Here is a 19,356-nt window from a genome sequence, read left to right as displayed (position 1 = left end):
ATGAAAAGTTTTTTCACCATTTTGTTTGTTTGTTTGAAAGCAGAGGTTCTCTTCTTTTTTTGATATATTTGTATGTTTATATATTTTTAGAAGAAAATTTTCCTGAAAGGCATTTTGTGAAAATCACAAAAAATGCTGACGGGCAACTTAAAAAAAAAGGCTGGCGAGGAATGAGTTAATAACTAATTGCTTCCAGAATGAAGCGTGTGATTAAAACAGCAAAAATCTCATAAAAGTGAAGAACTGATCATATTTTGCCCATGAAACAAAGTAACCGATGAAAATATGCTTAGTTGGTTTCGAGTTTGAACATGCCCCCTTAGTTTCATTGGGCATCTGATAACATCTATTCAATTAAATGATTATTGAATCATTAAAAGAAAAGATCATAGTAGCATTTTTGTATAGCTTTTTATGCTAATAAAAAAAATCTAATTGTATCTGGACGGGAACATTTCTAATATACAGTCATGATGAAAACTATTTGTCTTAAAAGATTTTTTTATGCAATTAAGGCTTTAATCCTATTTATTTATGCAAAATGTATTTTTTGATTTCAGGCTGAAATGAGACCTACATGATTATTAGTTCAATAAATGGACAAGAAGATACAGATCTTTACAACAAAAATCTGATATGATTACTTTGCTCAGTGTGTATTTGTTTGTGTTTACCTGGGCAGCGGGCAGCGTCCGCTCAACCTCTCGTCCTCCACGTATCGTCTGAGCACATCTTGCGCTCTCTGTAAAAGCACTGACAGGGCCATACGAGAGATGTAGCCCTCCTGTGGCGTCGAGACTTTATTACTGAAGGAAAACTGGAGCAGGGTCTCAAAACACACCTTGGAGAACTCCTCTCGCATACGCATGTCCATTTCTGCCTCTGTGAAAGATGAAAGGATTCAGATGTTTTTTATTGAATATTTGGCATCAAAGGTAGTTGAAAAACATCAAGCAGGTTTGATATCATTCTTATTTGTAATTATTATGATCTGTGGTACGTTTTTAGTTTTTATTGTAAATAAAAGATTTATGGTTCGTTTTATCATTTTTGTCACTTCATACCTGTGAAAGATGACGACTGAGAGTGAATCGAGCCTTTATTAAGCATGCTCATGATACGACCTACAAACTCTTTGGGTATGAAATTGGCAAACGGTAAAATCTCTGTGCTGATCAACTGCACCACCTAGTGGACAAAAACATAAACATAATATACGTGTTTATTATAATTGGTAGCAAATAAAATGTTGTTATATTTGTGTGAAATTACCTCAACATCTATAGCTTCATTCCTTTGAAACTCTTGTATGGACAGATTATCTGGAGGTGTGCTATAAGACGTAAAAAATACAATGAATAGATTTAAATGCTTTTTAAAGACTATATTACGAATACACGTACATCATGATCAATATATTTTTTATTTAATACGATTTTAAACAAATCTTTGGGTACCTTTTGGTAAACAAAAAGTCCTCGAAGGCGTTCGCCAGCTCCGGCCACATGGTGTCAAATTTGCCTGAGGATGCTTGTTGCCGGGCAACAGGGAGCCCAATTGAAAGCACTTTTAGCAGTGAGGAAACGGCGAGTTTCCAGGTGCTCTCGGCAGGACACGCGTACTTCAGACCTAGAGGAACCCTTAAAGTCTGCAAAAAACACATTTATATTACATGATATTTTAATGTTGCCATTTAATGTGGGTTTGAAATCTTAACTCACCAGGTTTTGAAAAAGAGAGAGTGGATGCAAAAATACCTTGATGATGCTTTGAAGGACTTTCTCATTAATGACGGCTTTATGACAGGCGGTTTTATGATAGAGATCGACCACCACCTCCAGAGAGCGCTCGGCAAACGGCACATAGTTTAAGGCCACCCACTCCGCCTGGACAGACAGACAAAAACAAACAGACAGAATCAAGGTGAATAATACTATATAAATATTACATATAAACATCTCCTCTTAAACATGAATGTTTGTAAAATAACAAATCAAGGGTGGATAGTGAATAATCAAAACATTAACATTTGGTTCAATTGAATGATCACTAAATGTTATAGATCACATGACCCTACTGGCTTAAACACTGAAGAGATATCTGCGAAAACAAAACTAATTTCATCATCGATTAGTTGGTCTGTAACATCACATCCTCCCACACCACCGTTGGACAGCCGGACACGCGTTCGCTCCATACAGCGCCCCGGCTTATAGTCAAGCACTTTTTCTTCATACAACACGGGCTGCACCTTTATCAGGCGCTTCTACTTCTTACCGCTTGACCAGCAGACCTGCGTTGCCAGGTCCTCTGCCTTTCGGCACAGTTGTGAATTGGGCTTCTTTTACACGGTTTCTGCAGGTTGTTTTTCTGCAGGTTAGAGATTGAAGGATTTGGTTTATAAGTTGTTGGTATTTGGGCTGTGAATATTCATTGGGGTGCTTTTGAATTAATTTTGAATGGCCATTTGGGCGCGTTTTCTTAAGCGGTTATGGCAACCCTGAAGGACAATGACGAAAACAAAAGCACAAAAGAACAAAAGGTTTAAATTTCATTTTTTAATATAAGTAAGTTTGTATTTGTTTCAAGAACAAACTAAGCATCTGTTTTAAAGGAAGAAAGAAATCCAGGTTTTTATTACTGTAAAAATGCATTTTTGTGTCTTATGGCTTATTAATTTTGTTACTAACGGTTAATGTTAATACCCATCAAGTTCTAAAGTTGAAGATTAAAATGAGTTTATTCATCTGTGGCTAAATTTATTTATCAGCACATGCCTGAAGACTCAATTCGTTTTGTTTATTATTATTACTATTTAAAAGCTGCCCAAACCTTTTTATTTAAGGCTCAAAATACCAAAAATATTACATTACTAAAACTCTGTAGTAGTGTGTGGCTTGTGCCCTTTAAATGTTCATTTCTACACGTTGGGCAAAGATTAATCACGATTAATCGCATACCAAATAAAAGTGATTTTTTTGCATAATATATGTGTGTGTACTGTTTGTAATTATTATGTATATTTAACCACACACACATACATATATTCATTTCAGAATTATTTTATCTATATATCATTTTTTATTTATATATCATATAGAATATAAAAAAATATAAATAAATATATATACACACATGTAGATGTTTCTTAAATAAATACATGAATGTGTGTGTATTTATATATACATAATAATTACACACAGCACACACTCATGTATTATGCCAAAAATCACTTTTATTTTGTATCTGAATAATTGCGGTTAATCTTTGCCCTAGCACCAATAGTGTCTTATTTAGCTATAATAAGTTAAAAACCTAATTGAGTAAATATTTAGGTTTTTATCCGATTAGTTGATGAATCACAAAAAAATTGCCTAATTAATCGATTATGAGAATAATCGTTAGTTGCATGAATTATAGGACTCAAAATAGTTGTTACAATGCATATTGAATATAGTGAGTGATTTTTTGTGATTATAATGTTCGACACGCAAAGCAAATAATGAACCGTGTAGTATTTTAAATATGCATATTCATACAGTAAATTTACAAACTCACAATGCACTTTTAAAAACGCAATCTTTGTTTCTACACCATAATGATTCAGTTATGGGCTATAAAGAATATGGTTAAGAATGCTTGATTCTGATTGGCCAGTCTCAACATTTGCAGATTTATTATTCCCACATAACCACTCAAAACTAATAACACACAGTAACCCAGATGCAGCAAATCATTTTGACGAGTACAGTTTAATAAGACAAAAATGAAATATAAATATCTTTTAATAACATATATAACATTATATTTACAAATGATTTAACCAAATAGCGCGTCCGTGAAATCTGAACGTCTTGTCTTATTTTAAAAATAAAAGTAAATGTGTTTTCCTTGCGGAAGGTCTGCATTTGTTAAAAATAAGTTGTTACTTATGAGGTAAATAAGCATAATCTCATATCAATAAATAAGTATCAGTTTGACAAATTTCACATTGTTTTACCATAAAGGTCTAGACACAGCCACACAGTAACAGCACTAAAACAAGCTTGTATTTGTTGTGAAGCGGATAAATGAGCAAATCTGGCTTATGGGAAATAAAGAAAACAAATGTACAAGTACATGAAGGGAGAAATGTTTGTCTGAGAGTTGTTAAATGAAGCTAAAGTGAGATGTAAAGACAGAGATGAAGAGACCGACAGCAGGAAGAACTCACCGGGGCGAACAGTTGGATCTACAGTGGATCCATATGAAGTACAAAAAACAGAACAAGAGAAGATCAGACAAATGTTTACTACTACAACAGGAACTAATGAAACAAAGCTATTTTAATACGACACAAATATGACATTATGAGAATGAACAACACAAGCACCCTCACAAATGTCCACTCCTGAAGATAAATTCATTAACTTTCAAATATTTGGGCAATATACACAACTGAAGTGGAAAATGACAGCTAGTCACACACTGAATCCAAATAGAACTAAAAAAGTGTGGAAAAACATATTTTTATTATTTTATAAATTGCATTTAGCCTTTTGTAGACAAGGTAATCCCAGAATGCATTGCAACAAACTCAAAGACTATTTATATGGATGTGCAATATACCGAAATAACTAAAGTGCCGCAAATGTGCATACATCGATATGCATATCGAAATGGTTTGTCATAAATGAGAAATTCTATTTTATACGTGAAAAAGTAACATATGGACAAAGTTTTAGGTCAATGGGGATAATAAAGTATAATATAATATAGTACACGCAGATGTTAGTTGGGCGTGTGCAACTGTGCATGATAGCAGAGATATTTCATTTGTTTTTGTTTGTTTGTTTATGTTGTTAAAATGTCTGATCTGTTAAAATATCGCTCCATCTGAAAGCAGCTGATGGCAATTTATTACTAATCAAGGAACCGACTTTACTGATGAGATGCATGTGACAATCGCATGCGATTAATCACGCAGCCCTTATCCTATCTATATTTTTTTCTCTGCTTATAAACTCTTAAATATATGTTTTTGTTCAAAAAAAATTTTTTTACCAAAAGGCTGAAATAATTGCATTTTTGTCAAGGAATTTTGTTAGAGATCAGATTCAGAAAAATTAATAAAAACTCATCAGGAATACGTTTTTTTCATACAAATGTTTTCTCTTAATTGACGAGATAACTCGTCAATGGCGGGGAAAGAGTTAAACCCTTTAAAATATTCGTAAAACACATGCTGGACAAATAAAGTTTAAGTCTAACTTCTTCCTTGCCAACGTTTTAAAAAAGCTTTTCAGAAAACCTTCTTCTTTAAATATATAAACATAAATATATCAAATGAAAGAACTGACCCTCTGCTTTCAAAAAAAAAAAAAATGTAATCCTATCTTCATTTGTTCTCTTTTTACGACCTCTCAAATGAGTATGTTTCTTCAAACATATAATCGCATTTTTGTAAAAGACTTTTGTTAGAGATCAGACTCAGATCAATGATCAAAACATACACTGAGTTTTTTTTTATTGTTTTTGGATCAGTGGATGCTTCAGTGATTTATAAGTTGAATAAAAGCACCACCTAGTGGATAATAGTGGAAATATGGATTGCCGTAAAAACTCAGCATTGGCGTTTTCTCTTAATTGACAATATAACTCGTAAATGGCGGGGAAAGAGTTAAACTTTTGCAAAACACATGCTGTGGACAAATATCAGAGAAGTTTAAAAAACATAAAATTGTCTGAAGAAATCAACTAAAAAAACATGCAAACAAATTCATTTAGACAGCTTCAAAACGTTTAAGAATGAAAAAAGCTTTGAAATAAAGAAAAAGAATCCACAGATTCATAAACACCCAAGCAAAACATGTGTTTCCAGACTCCCTAAACCCTGAACAAGATCATCTAACCAGAAACAGACATGAAGATGAAATAAAACAGAAAACAAACAGCACAGCAATTAAAACCAGCAGTGATGTGGAGAACAGTAGAGACTCACCTGGTTGTATTTGGCATTGGCCACATGTTTGGTCTCCATTTTTCCATACTGAGGAGGTTTACAGGAAAACTCCACGAACAACAAAAGCTGCTGGAAGATGGCGGGATACATCACCTGAAGATTCTCTGAACCTACACAGATCGCCTGAAGGAAAAGCACAACATCTCAGTCATACCTTCTCAAAGTGTCCAAATAAAAAAAAGAGTTACTAAGAACAGAGTAAACGAATAATCAACCTTCTGTAGGACATCCAGGGCTGTAAGTACGGCTTCCTGTAGACTAGTGAGCACCGCCTCTGTGTATGACGGCAAGATGAAGGGCGAAGCATCAGAGCTTATGGGGACAGACACGGCACCGTGCAGAATGACACCCAGCTTCTTTAGATCTTCCATGCTGAACCCTCCTGCAATGTGCTGGTACAACGCTGGGAAAATCTGTATCAATGCCGTCAGGAACGGCTGACTGGGTACAAACGAGAGTTTATCCGTTCCACCGCTAGGTGGGCGTGTGCACTCGGTTCCTATCCGGTACCAGGTGTTCCACGCTGACCACCAGAGGGGGGAGTCATCCTGATCCTCCACGGGCGGAGGAAGCTGAGTTTGGGCACCGTAGCGCTGGGCTAACCGCTCGGCGAGGGAATCGGACCGGATAAGGGGTCTGCCTGGACCGGAGCTTTGAAGAGGTTCCATGAGGACAGCGGAAACGTCAATTGCACCGAGAGCGTCTGGTTTATCCGTGTCTTTAACGGGAGTGACTAGCTGAAGGATCTCTTGAAAGCTTTTGAGGGCAGCAAGAGAAACTTCGTTGTTTTTGCTGAGGGCCGCGGACTGGATGTGGTCCAACAGGACTTCCCAAGCTTTGAAGAAGTCACCTGTATGGGGCACATGACGGGGCACAGTTTTACTTTTTTTAAATCAGGTTTCTTCTTCAAGAACCACATTTCTCAACACTTACCCAACTGCTGCAGTAAGTATCTCCTGGTGTTAAAGATCCGAGCTACACCCGCGAGTGTCAGAACCCACGTTTCCGCCCATTGCTTCTCTGCCGTGTCGCGGGAATGGTGGATGAGGATGTTCCCGCCTCCTGATTCGATCTTTTCTTTGTCGGCCGTGGTGGAGGACTTCCTGACGCAGTCAAGTAGATGAAAGAGAACCTGTGGACAACAGGATTAAGTTTATGGTACCTTGCAAGTTCAGACTGCTGAATGAATGTAAACTCGTACGGAAATAATTGGGTGACCCTGTACCTTCCAAACCACGATGTTCCAGGTCAATGGTTGCAGCAAAGTTCCATGCGCAGCGATAGTGGAGAACATCGTCTGGCCGGCACTTTTCCTCACGGCCGGCCGTGGATCTACGCACAGCTCGCCAAGTTTGGCATACAGACACAACCACAGGCAGTCGAAGGGCGGAGCAGGGTGGAAGGGTCTGTTCAAAGGTTCGCCTTTATCTTGGGCCTGTTTTACAAGAATCGCTTCCTCCTTCTCCAGCTCTTCTGTAATAGTTTCTCCTCTTTGGAAAAAGTAGTCTGAGATGTTCCACTGAAAGGGGAACGTAAAACAAATCAGATGCCAACCAATTCTCAAGTCATTTTAAATATCCAGACAGACTTCTCACCAGCAGGCCGATGGACGTCAGGCTGATGTTGAGCTCCTGGTTCTGAAGGCCAAAACTGCCCGCTACATCCACCACTATCTGGAGGCACGTGCAAGGCATTGTGGGTAAGAAGTCGGTCACTACCAACTGCAGGCACTGAAATGCTGTTCGTATGAGGGACTCGCTGTGAAACGAAAGAGATGCCGAGTACAAGTAGGACCAACAATTCAAGTAACATAAAAATAAATGCAAAATTTCTGTTTTCTCCACCAATCTGCTGATCCAAACCAGCTGTACCGGTCTAAACCAACATGTCTCACCCCTGGTCGTTGCGGATGGCTCCAATGACCCCCAGCACCAGAGGCCAACCTGGGCCGAGGCTGTCGCCCTGGTTCTGCAGAATCTGAAGGACACACTCCAGCTGTTTCTGCCGGATGTCTGCGTGAAGAACGTTGGACAGCTCCTTTAGTGGGTTTAATAGTAGCAGGTGCAGTCTCTGAGGAGGAAAGATGATTGGTTATAGGTCTTTTAAAGGGGTTGTTCAATGGTATTTCAAGCATTCTGACTTATTAACACAGTTATAGAGTTGTTTCCTCCTGCTAAACGTAGGGAAAGTGTCAAAAAAGCAGTTGGACGTGTAACAGAGTATTTTTGTGCCGAATGCACTTCGCCAGGGTTCGTACAAGTTTCGGAAAGTTTTTTTGATTACAGGTCCAGCTGACGTTTCAGGGGTAAGACAGAAGTAAGTAAGACTTCTGTCTTATATTGGAAATAGGCGCGTGCATATTATATAAATGACACGAACATGTTGTGAATCATAAGTTAAACAGTGTTGTATAGCGTTGCATGACTCATACTCACTCCTCCTTCTTCATTTTTTTGTACGTTATCGGAAAGAATCTGTAAAGCTAATCTTTCTTTTATAAATCTGATTAAACTAAAGACTCTTTGGAGATATAAAGGAAATAATACTACTCTATAGGTACTCCAGATTAACATCAGAAGTGCAGAAACAGCGTGTGTTACGTGAGCTTTAACTCATTTGCCGCCAGCCTTTTTTTAAAGTTACCCGCCAGCATTTTTGTGATTTTCACAAAAATTTTACAAAACTCTTTGGAGGAAAAATTTCTTCTATAAATATATAAACATACAAATATATCAAATGAAATAACAGACCCTCTGCCGTCAAACAAACAATAAACAAAAAAAACAAAAAATGGGGAAAAAACTTTCATTATATATTTACTTTTTCCATTTATTTTAATCACCGAAATATGGATATTTATCTTAAAAAACAACATTTTGAGCAAAACGATTTAAAAAATGTTTTTTTTAAGTAATTTATATTAGGGAACAGACTCAGATGGATTATCAAACATTAATGCAGTTAAACAATTAATTAAGTCGTTTTTTTCCTTCAGTTTTTGATAAATTCGGTTTGGTGGATAAATCTAGTAGATAAAAGCGGTATTACACCTTTTCATAGATATTTGTCAAAAAGGCATATTTATCAGGTACAGATTAACTCATAATTGACGAGATAACTCGTCAATGGCGGCATAAGAGTTAACAGGAACTGATTCAAGATTTTTTATGATTTGAGATTTTGAGATTTTTTTATGATTTGAGATTTTGAGAATTTTTATGATTTGAGATTTTGAGAATTTTTATGATTTGAGATTTTGAGAATTTTTATGATTTGAGATTTTGAGAATTTTTATGATTTGAGATTTTGAGAATTTTTATGATTTGAGATTTTGAGAATTTTTATGATTTGAGATTTTGAGATTTTTTTATGATTTGAGATTTTGAGAATTTTTTGATTTAAAATTTTTTTATGATTTGAGATTTTTTTATGATTTGAAATTTTTTTATGATTTGAGATTTTTTTATGATTTGAGATTTTTTTATGATTTGAGATTTTGAGATTTTTTATGATTTGAGATTTTTTTATGATTTGAGATTTTGAGAATTTGTATGATTTGAGATTTTTTTATGATTTGAGATTTTTTTATGATTTGAGATTTTGAGAATTTTTATGATTTGAGATTTTTTATGATTTGAGATTTTGAGATTTTTTATGATTTGAGATTTTGAGAATTTTTATGATTTGAGATTTTTTTATGATTTGAGATTTTGAGAATTTTTATGATTTGAGATTTTTTTTTGTATGATTTGAGATTTTTTTATGATTTGAGATTTTGAGAATTTTTATGATTTGAGATTTTGAGAATTTTTATGATTTGAGATTTTGAGAATTTTTATGATTTGAGATTTTGAGAATTTTTATGATTTGAGATTTTTTTATGATTTGAGATTTTGAGAATTTTTATGATTTGAGATTTTTATGATTTGAGATTTTGAGAATATTAATGATTTGAGATTTTTTTATGATTTGAGATTTTTTTATGATTTGAGATTTTTTTATGATTTGAGATTTTTTTATGATTTGAGATTTTGAGAATTTTTTATGATTTGAGATTTTGAGTTTTTTATGATTTGAGATTTTGAGAATTTTTATGATTTGAATTTTTTTTATGATTTGAGATTTTTTTATGATTTTAGTTTTTTTATGATTTTAGATTTTTTTATGATTTGAGATTTTGAGAATTTTTTATGATTTGAGATTTTGAGAATTTTTATGATTTGAGATTTTTTTATGATTTGAGATTTTTTTATGATTTGAGATTTTGAGAATTTTTATGATTTGAGATTTTTTTTTGTATGATTTGAGATTTTTTTATGATTTGAGATTTTGAGAATTTTTATGATTTGAGATTGAGTATTTTTATGATTTGAGATTGAGTATTTTTATGATTACCTGGTTCTGAGACAACGGTGGCTCGTGTTTGTAGGAGAGTCCGGCTTTGATCAGCGAGGTGACGGCTTCTGCGCCCCACTCCCTCATACGAGCGTTAGGGTGCTGACATACCTGCAAAATCATGACACAATGCAAAAACATGCCAGGTTTTGTTTCAACATATGTGACCCTGTTTGTAAATCCAAGTCTTATAATGTAATGATGTAAAGTTTGATTTCAATCTTACTCAGTTAATAATAAATATATCAAGATAAATTTCACAGAATGATCTTCACATCATGTTGGATGATTTTGTGTAGTAAATAACAAAAATGCTCATATTTTAACATGCTCAAGTCGTGACATTTACCCAAATATAAAGAAAAGAAATACTGCAAATAAAGCATGATCATTTATCAATGTCATTTGTGGTCAACAACAAAACACTGACCATACAAATAAAATGGCAAAGCAACCCAGAATGGTCATAAAAATAAGGAATTAAATAAGATATTGTTAATTGAAATATGCCACATGCTCTTAAACGATGACGATTATGATCCAGTGTTTGTGTTTGAAATTAAATGATTTGAGAAAGAAACAAATGATTACATTTTCAAGGAGAAATGACGACGTGACAAACCATTAATGACAGAAACAAGAGAACCGATCCTCAGAGAGTAAAGAAGAAAGATCAGACTTACCTTCTATAACACAGACATGTCGTGAGAGAGAGAGAGAGATAACATAAGAGCGTTTAGTAGTTTGAGTGTTTATAGCACTACAAGAGAAATATTTGAGTACAGCACTACAGCAGACTGAAGTAGGGACAAGAAAAGACAACAGAAAGATCAAATAATGTTTTACTATCACAAAAACCCTGCTGTCTCTCTATCCCTTAGAAAGATTCATGATGGACTACTTTCTGCTTTGAGTTACACAGATTGACATTTGTGACCCAGTCTGTGAAAACCCAGTTAACCCATCATTTATGCGTGTGCTGGCGCGAGAGTTTTCTACATAAAATCATCATATGTCACTCTGTAAAGAACATTCAGTGTCAAATATAATCTTGATATCTTTAATATTGCTGATAATAGTCCTGGATTTCACAGACAGGGTCACATTTAACAAACACACCAATGAGCTCTGCAGTTATTAGTAGTATTAAATGTGCACCCACTGATACACCTATTTAATACTAACTATGCATTCAGACCGCAACCGGCGAGAGCGTCAAAGTGGCCGGAAGTCATTCATTTTCAATGAGAGCCGGCGGCGAGCTCCGGCGAGCAACGACGCGGCGCGTCATGTACAGCGTGAGCGTCGAGGAGAGTTGAAATCGGCTCAACTTTATGGTAATGAGATACGACGCGGGTCGGCGGCAACCAATCGGAAGGCGGAAATGTTCACCGGCAACCAATCGGAAGGCGGAAACCTCCGCCTGAGAGGAGTTCAGAGAATGCATTCGAGCGTCAGAGCGTTCACTACAACTTTTCTTTAGCGTCGTTGTCAGGGCAGCCAGAGCTTTTATTGACGCTCTCGCCGGGGGTGGTCTGAATGCACAGTAATGCTAACACTTCAGTAACTAATGGCTGTACTTTCTCTCCTCCAGATGATGAGATGTGAGTTGGTTTCTGGTCTCACCTCCAGCAGATGTGCCGTCAGCGGCCTCCAGAGAATCTCGATCCGATCCATATTGACCAGCCCCGTCTCCAAGAGTTTGGCCACGGCAAACAGAGATGGTTCCTGTCCACACGAAAATAAAATTCCAGTAACCGGTGAAGGTGGATGATTTACTTTAATGGTGCGTTGACACCAGATGAAAATAAAGCGTTAAGTGCAAGTGATTTATAAGTTAAGTCAATACATGTTAATACAAATGACACAGCGCGAATTGAGCGCTTCTTTTGAATCGCGTATGTCAAAAATCTGAACTTCAGCAGATATTTGCGCTGTGTTAACCAATCAGGAGCTTGCTCTAGTAGTGATGTGATTACGATATAGCTGGTAAGTTGTAAAAAATGCTCTTTGCTCAATTTGAGCTATATATTTACATATTGAGACTACAAGCTAGCTAAAGCAGTCAAATTCAGCGTATTCGTGTCTAAATTTCACACACGAATGACGCAAATTTCACACGTGAATTTCACACGCGAATGACGCAAATTTCACACGCGCATGACACGAATTTCACATGCGAATGACACAAATTTCACATGCCAATGACGTAAATTTTACAAGAGAGTGACGCAAATTTCACACGCGAATGACGCAAATTTCACACCCGCATGACACGAATTTCACATGCGAATGACACAAATTTCACATGCCAATGACTTAAATTTTACAAGCGAGTGACACAAATTTCACACGCGCATGACATGAATTTCACATGCGAATGACGCAAATTTCACATGCGAATGACGCAAATTTCACATGCAAATGACGTAAATTTTACATGCGAATGGCACACATTTTAAATGACACGAATTTCACATGCGTATGATGCGAATTTCACATGCAAGTACCACAAATTTCAAACGCGAATGACGCGAATTTCACGCGCGAATGCCGTAAATTTTACAAGCGAATGATGCAAATTTTACACGCGAATGGCACACATTTTAAATGACACGAATTTCACATGCGAATGACGTGAATTTCACACACAAATGATGCTAATTTTACACGTGAATGGCACAAATTTTACACGCAAATTTCACACGCGAATGCCACGAATTTCACAGACGAATGACGTAAATTTCACACGTGAATAAAGGCGAATTTCACACGCGAATGACGAGAATTTCACATGTGAATGACATGAATTTTACAGGCGAGTGACGCAAATTTTACTAGCGAATTATGGGAATTTCACATGCAAGTAACACAAATTTCAAACGCGAATGACGCGAATTTCACACGCGAATGCCGTAAATTTTACACGCGAATGATGCAAATTTCACACGCGAATGGCACACATTTTAAATAACATGAATTTCACACGCGAATGACGTGAATTTCACTCACAAATTATGCTAATTTTACACGTGAATGGCACAAATTTTACACGCAAATTTCACACGTGAATGACACGCGAATGCCACGAATTTCACAGATGAATGACGTAAATTTCACACGCGAATAAAGGCGAATTTCACACGTGAATAACGAGAATTTCACATGTGAGTGACATATATTTTACAGGCGAGTGACGCAAATTTCACTAGCGAATGATGCGAATTTCACATGCAAGTAACACAAGTTTCAAACGCTAATGTCGCGAATTTCACACGCGAATGCCATAAATTTTACACGCGAATGATGCAAAATTTCACACGCGAATGGCACACATTTTAAATGACACGAATTTCACATGCGAATGGCGTGAATTTCACACGCGAATGGAGCTAATTTCACACATCAATGGCGCAAATTTCACAGACGAATGACACGCGCGAATGCCACGAATTTCACAGACGAATGACGCGAATTTCACACGTGAATGATGAGAGTTTCACACACGAGTGACGTGAATTTCACTCGCGAATGATGCGAATTTCACATGCAAGTAACACAAATTTAAAACGCGAATGACACGAATTTAACTCGCAAATGAAGCAAATTTCACTAGTGAATGACGCAAATTTTACTTGCGTATGGTGCAAATTTCACTCGCAAATAATACAAATTAACTCCAAATTTTGAAGTGTCCAACTACACGTAAATAGTACGATTTTTTAGCTTCATTTGCGTCTGATAGGAACACACAGTAAGACTAATCTTTTGAATTTTAGCAGTTTTATTGAATCAAATAGAAATGCACCTTGTTGTTACCATAAGCCATCTCCATGGCCTCCATTGATAAAGAGCACAGCGCGTTTATCAGGTGATGTAGAGAAACATCATCCAGGTATCTACAATCACACACACAAACATAAATTACATCAAATAAGAAATGATTTAATAATGATCCAACTGAATGAATGCAGTGATGCTTACTGTGAGCTTTCAAAGAGTCTGGAGAGGATATTTGATATGACAGGCAGATCGGTCATCACCGCTGTGGTTAACACCTGTCAAAAAACGATAAATAAAAACACTTAAGGTATTAAATGTCAAAATCGTTTGAATGGAGATGGAGAGAAACACAAGTGTGTGCTGAGCTGTGAAAGACATTATATCTTACTAACCGTGCTGGGACCTTCAACAGCCCGTCCAGGTTTCAAAACACCACCGACGCCTGGCTTCAAACCCAGAATCCACACCAGATGCTTACAGAGACAATAAAATGATAAATGGTTTAAATAAATATGTTACAAATAAATAATAAAAACAACTTTCTGTGTGTTTTTGTACCTGCAGTGTGGCTAAAACCAGCTGCCAGGAGGTTCCCAGATAAACACCATGACAATGAGCCAAATTCAACAACGTCCGCATGCACTGAATGTTCTTCGCTGTGAGCTAGGGGAGAACGAGACAGTCATGCTATTGTGATATTGTCCTCATTACTTTTACAATGCAATACTGTAACTAAACACAATCATGCCAGTAAATTACTGTAAATCTGATGTGAACCACAACAATATACATGCATGGTTACACAGGTGTGTGATTTACCACTACTGTCCCCTGTGGCTGTGCGGCGAGAGGTTGACCCACTGCTACCACCTGCTGGTGAGATTCACTGGATGGACTCACAATCTGCACATTCTGACCCTGGATAGAGTACACTACACACACAAACAAACACACAAACCATCGAACGTTTACACACACACGCACAGGTTGTATTTCTGAAATAAAAGTATGGATGAAGAGGCTTGTACCTTTATTGGAGAGGCTGGCGGCGCTGCTGCTCAGTATGGTCAGGGCATAGTGAGGAGGAAGAGACGCTTTACACACGGCCGTAATGAACGCATCACGCGGCGTCACCAAACCCAGACGACCGCACAGAGAGGCCACGGAGAGCTCCGCCTTCAGGATGTTCTCTGTGGCCGCCTCATCCGTACTGATGTGAACAAATAAAGCAGATGTCATCAATACAGACTCTCTTTCCATGTGCTGAGGAATTTAGCAAGATTTCAATATACAAATGTATAAATATAATAACATGCTTTTATTGCTGAACGAAGAATTAATCTATGTAACAATGTATTGATCAGGTCAGTGAGACATACGGACATTATCGCAATATCGCAGTATGCATAATATCACAACAGTATGCATTACCGGATTATCTTGCATACTTCAATAAGTTAAGCATGAACAACTTTTTTGCATATTGAACTTATCTTCAATATCATGCATCACTAATATTGATCAATTGCTTTGAATGTCACAATAAAATTGATTTAGAAATGAGTTTTTAGGCTTTAATGTAAAGCGTATACGTGTACCTGGCATCCAGCAGAAGTGAGAGAGCAGCCAGCAGGCCACACCAGCAAGCGTTGACCATCTCTTCCCAAACCTCATGAGTCACTACAACACACACAACACATGTGTTTATGCAGCAGAGAATAAATGCACATCACAGGACCTAAATGAAAACATCTGACTACTCTTTAAAAGCACTTGAACTGATTTTATACAATTTCTTGTATTCTAGTTATTAGATCAAAAATATGAAATTTAAGTGATTTTGAGCATAAAACAAGTTAAAAAAAATCTGCCAATGGGGTAAGCTAATTTTTCTTTAATTTTTCTTGAATTTAGTCTTTAAGAAAAATGTTTAAGGTTTTTTTGCTTACCCCATTGGCAGATTATTTTGCTCATCAAGAAAAAGCATCTTAATTTAAGAATTTTGATATTTTTACTGAAAACAAGACAAAAATACTAAAATGTTTTTTCCTGAAAATCATTTTTTGCAGTGTACTTAGTATTTTGTCTTGTTATCAGTAGAAATACCTAAATATTCTTAAATCAAGATGTATTCTCTTAATGAGCAAATGACCCAAGAAAATAAATCTAGTTTTTAGACCAAAAATATACAATTTAAGTGAAATTTTGGTTAAAACAGGCAAAAAAATCTGTCAATGGGGTGAGAATTTTTTTCTTGAATTAAGTGTTTAAAAAAAGTTAACTTAATTCAAGATTTTTTTCCTCATCGCATTGGCAGATATTTTTACTTGTTTTACGCACAAATTCACTTAAATTATGTATTTTTTGTCTGAAAACTAGACTTATTTTCTTGGGTCGTTTTGCTCATCAAGAAAAGCATATTAAATGTAAGATTTTTTTAGATATTTTACTGAAAACAAGACAAAAATACTAAGAGTCACTACAACACACACAACACATGTGTTTATGCAGCAGAGAATAAATGCACATCACAGGACCTAAATGAAAACATCTGACTATTCTTTAAAAGCACTTGAACTGATTTTATACAATTTCTTGCATCACAGACAGAGGTCATCAAAGTGCATTCGATTGTAAAATAGTCTTTAGGTTGACTATCAATTTGGGCAGAAAGTCTTGAATGTGCATTCAAATCTCTGCATGTTTTTCGTAAATGTTTAGTAACACTAATGTTAACGTATAACAATAAAATTAATCACTTGATTGATTTAAAATATACACTGCAAAAAATGAATTTCAAGTAAAAAAATTCTTAGTATTTTTGTCTTGTTTTCAGTAAAAATATAAAAAAATTCTTAAGTTAAGATGCTTTTTCTTGATGAGCAAAACAACCCAAGAAAATAAGTCTAGTTATTAGATCAAAAATATGAAATTTAAGTGATTTAGTACATAAAACAAGTTAAAAAAATCTGCCAATGGGGTAAGCTAATTTTTTTTTAATTTTTCTTGAATTTAGTCTTTAAGAAAAATGTTCAAGATTTTTTTGCTTACCCCATTGGCTGATTATTTTGCTCATCAAGAAAAAGCATCTTAATTTAAGAATTTTTGATATTTTTACTGAAAACAAGACAAAGATACTAAAATGTTTTTTTCCTGAAAATCATTTTTTGCAGTGTACTTAGTATTTTGTACCTAATATTCTTAAATCAAGATGTATTCTCTTAATGAGCAAATGACCCAAGAAAATAAATCTAGTTTTTAGACCAAAAATATACAATTTAAGTGAAATTAAAACAAGCAAAAAAATCTGCCAATGGGGTGTTTAAAATTCTGATTTTTTTCCTCATCCCATTGGCAGATATTTTTGCTTGTTTTAAGCACAAATTCACTTAAATTATGTCTTTTTGTCTGAAAACTAGACTTATTTTCTTGGGTCGTTTTGCTCATCAAGAAAAGCATCTTCAATGTAAGATTTTTTTAGATAGGGTTAATGAAAACAAGACAAAAAGTACATGGTTTAGTCCACTAATACCTCCCAGTTTTAAGGAACTACAGACTCATTTAAAGATGAATCTGTGGAAGAGTCTCATGCACGATCGACACTCACTGGGTTCCTGTGGGGAGCTGTCACTCAGAGGAGGGGTCAAAGGCTCCGCCCCCTCTCTCATGGCTGCCTCCTGCTCCTCTCTGTTGAGGTCTCTCTCGATCATGGTGGTGATGCCTCTGACCAGATCCAACAGAGCACTGAATGCCACAGACATGGCATAACCTTCCGGGATTGACGGTGGCTCCACTTTATCCAACATTTCCAAACTGAAAGAAAACGAAAGGCGTATCACACAGAGGAAAACTACATGTGTATGTAAAGCAATCGTGAAATGGGTTCATCACTCACTATGTGGCTTTGGCACTGCCCTGAACGCTGACGTTCATCAGAGGGATCCAGGTACCGCGGTACTCAAATGCGGCCTGTGTGGTCAGAACTCCTCCTGGACCTGCGACCCCCGGGACTCCCTGAGCAGACGTCTGAGCGCCCGACACTGAACCACCTGACACAAACACACACATAGAAAACAATTTCACAAAGATCAATGAAGCGATTCATCTGCACCATATCACATAAGACACCATACGAGCCAAGTCCCAATTTGCTGTAAGGTATAGTATGTTAATAACCCTCACAATAACTCAGTGGTAACGTCCCAAGGAGGATTAGGGCCAAGCTAAAATAAAAACATCTCGAGATTGAATTCATTATGATGCGACATTTAAAAAGTCGAAATAAATTAAATTACAGGAATAAAGTCGTAACATTTAGAGAATAAAGTCAATATAACAAGAATAAAGTAAAAAAAAACCTAGAGAATAAAGTCAATATATAACAAAAATAAAGTCATAAAAGGCGACTTTACTCTCAACGTAATGCGACTTTACTCTCAACGTAATGCGACTTTTTACTCTCAACGTATTGCGACTTTACTCTCAACGTAATGAGACTTTACTCTCAACGTATTGCGACTTTACTCTCAACGTATTGCGACTTTACTCTCAACGTATTGCGACTTTACTCTCAACGTATTGCGACTTTACTCTCAACGTATTGCGACTTTACTCTCAACGTATTGCGACTTTACTCTCAACGTATTGCGACTTTACTCTCAACGTATTGCGACTTTACTCTCAACGTATTGCGACTCTATCCGCGAAGTATTGCGACTTTACTCTCAACGTATTGCGACTTTACTCTCAACGTATTGCGACTTTAATCTCAAAGTATTACGACTTTATTCTCAAAATATTACAACTTTATTCTCAAAATATTACGACTTTATTCTCTAAATATTTCGACTTTATCATCGAAATAGTGCGAATTTATCATCGAAATAGTGCGACTTTATCATCGAAATAGTGCGACTTTATCATCGAAATAGTGCGACTCTATCCGCGAAGTATTGCGACTCTATCCGCGAAGTATTGCGACTCTATCCGCGAAGTATTGCGACTCTATCCGCGAAGTATTGCGACTCTATCCGCGAAGTATTGCGACTCTATCCGCGAAGTATTGCGACTCTATCCGCGAAGTATTGCGACTCTATCCGCGAAGTATTGCGACTCTATCCGCGAAGTATTGCGACTCTATCCGCGAAGTATTGCGACTCTATCCTCGAAGTATTGCG

At 36.3% G+C, this 19,356-nt stretch overlaps 1 protein-coding gene across 4 annotated transcripts in view; it reads right to left on the bottom strand.

Moving 5' to 3' along the window:
• The window catches only part of mon2 (MON2 homolog, regulator of endosome-to-Golgi trafficking), a 34,316-nt gene that overhangs the window by 2,894 nt on the left and 12,066 nt on the right, over window positions 1–19,356 (bottom strand). For 2 of the 4 annotated variants that reach the window (XM_055192124.2, XM_055192125.2), the window contains exons 11-34: window positions 18,075–18,228; window positions 17,787–17,992; window positions 15,778–15,859; window positions 15,208–15,389; window positions 14,999–15,111; window positions 14,738–14,842; window positions 14,572–14,652; window positions 14,381–14,454; window positions 14,205–14,295; window positions 12,023–12,124; window positions 10,397–10,507; window positions 7,896–8,071; window positions 7,597–7,759; window positions 7,227–7,520; window positions 6,935–7,133; window positions 6,217–6,851; window positions 5,981–6,124; window positions 4,214–4,231; window positions 2,278–2,370; window positions 1,758–1,886; window positions 1,458–1,648; window positions 1,273–1,333; window positions 1,065–1,188; window positions 675–882 (exon numbers count right to left, since the gene is read on the bottom strand). In XM_055192124.2, the coding sequence (XP_055048099.2) occupies window positions 675–882; window positions 1,065–1,188; window positions 1,273–1,333; window positions 1,458–1,648; window positions 1,758–1,886; window positions 2,278–2,370; window positions 4,214–4,231; window positions 5,981–6,124; window positions 6,217–6,851; window positions 6,935–7,133; window positions 7,227–7,520; window positions 7,597–7,759; window positions 7,896–8,071; window positions 10,397–10,507; window positions 12,023–12,124; window positions 14,205–14,295; window positions 14,381–14,454; window positions 14,572–14,652; window positions 14,738–14,842; window positions 14,999–15,111; window positions 15,208–15,389; window positions 15,778–15,859; window positions 17,787–17,992; window positions 18,075–18,228 (3,736 nt within the window). The remainder of the gene's footprint in view (window positions 1–674; window positions 883–1,064; window positions 1,189–1,272; window positions 1,334–1,457; window positions 1,649–1,757; window positions 1,887–2,277; window positions 2,371–4,213; window positions 4,232–5,980; window positions 6,125–6,216; window positions 6,852–6,934; window positions 7,134–7,226; window positions 7,521–7,596; window positions 7,760–7,895; window positions 8,072–10,396; window positions 10,508–12,022; window positions 12,125–14,204; window positions 14,296–14,380; window positions 14,455–14,571; window positions 14,653–14,737; window positions 14,843–14,998; window positions 15,112–15,207; window positions 15,390–15,777; window positions 15,860–17,786; window positions 17,993–18,074; window positions 18,229–19,356) is intronic. The other 2 variants (XM_055192126.2, XM_055192127.2) reach the window with 2 other exon arrangements.

The sequence above is a fragment of the Misgurnus anguillicaudatus genome, chromosome 6 (assembly GCF_027580225.2).
Source record: "Misgurnus anguillicaudatus chromosome 6, ASM2758022v2, whole genome shotgun sequence".
NCBI lineage: Eukaryota > Metazoa > Chordata > Actinopteri > Cypriniformes > Cobitidae > Misgurnus > Misgurnus anguillicaudatus.
The sequence above is the reverse complement of the archived record's forward strand: the minus strand, read 5'-3'. Positions and strand labels throughout refer to the sequence as shown.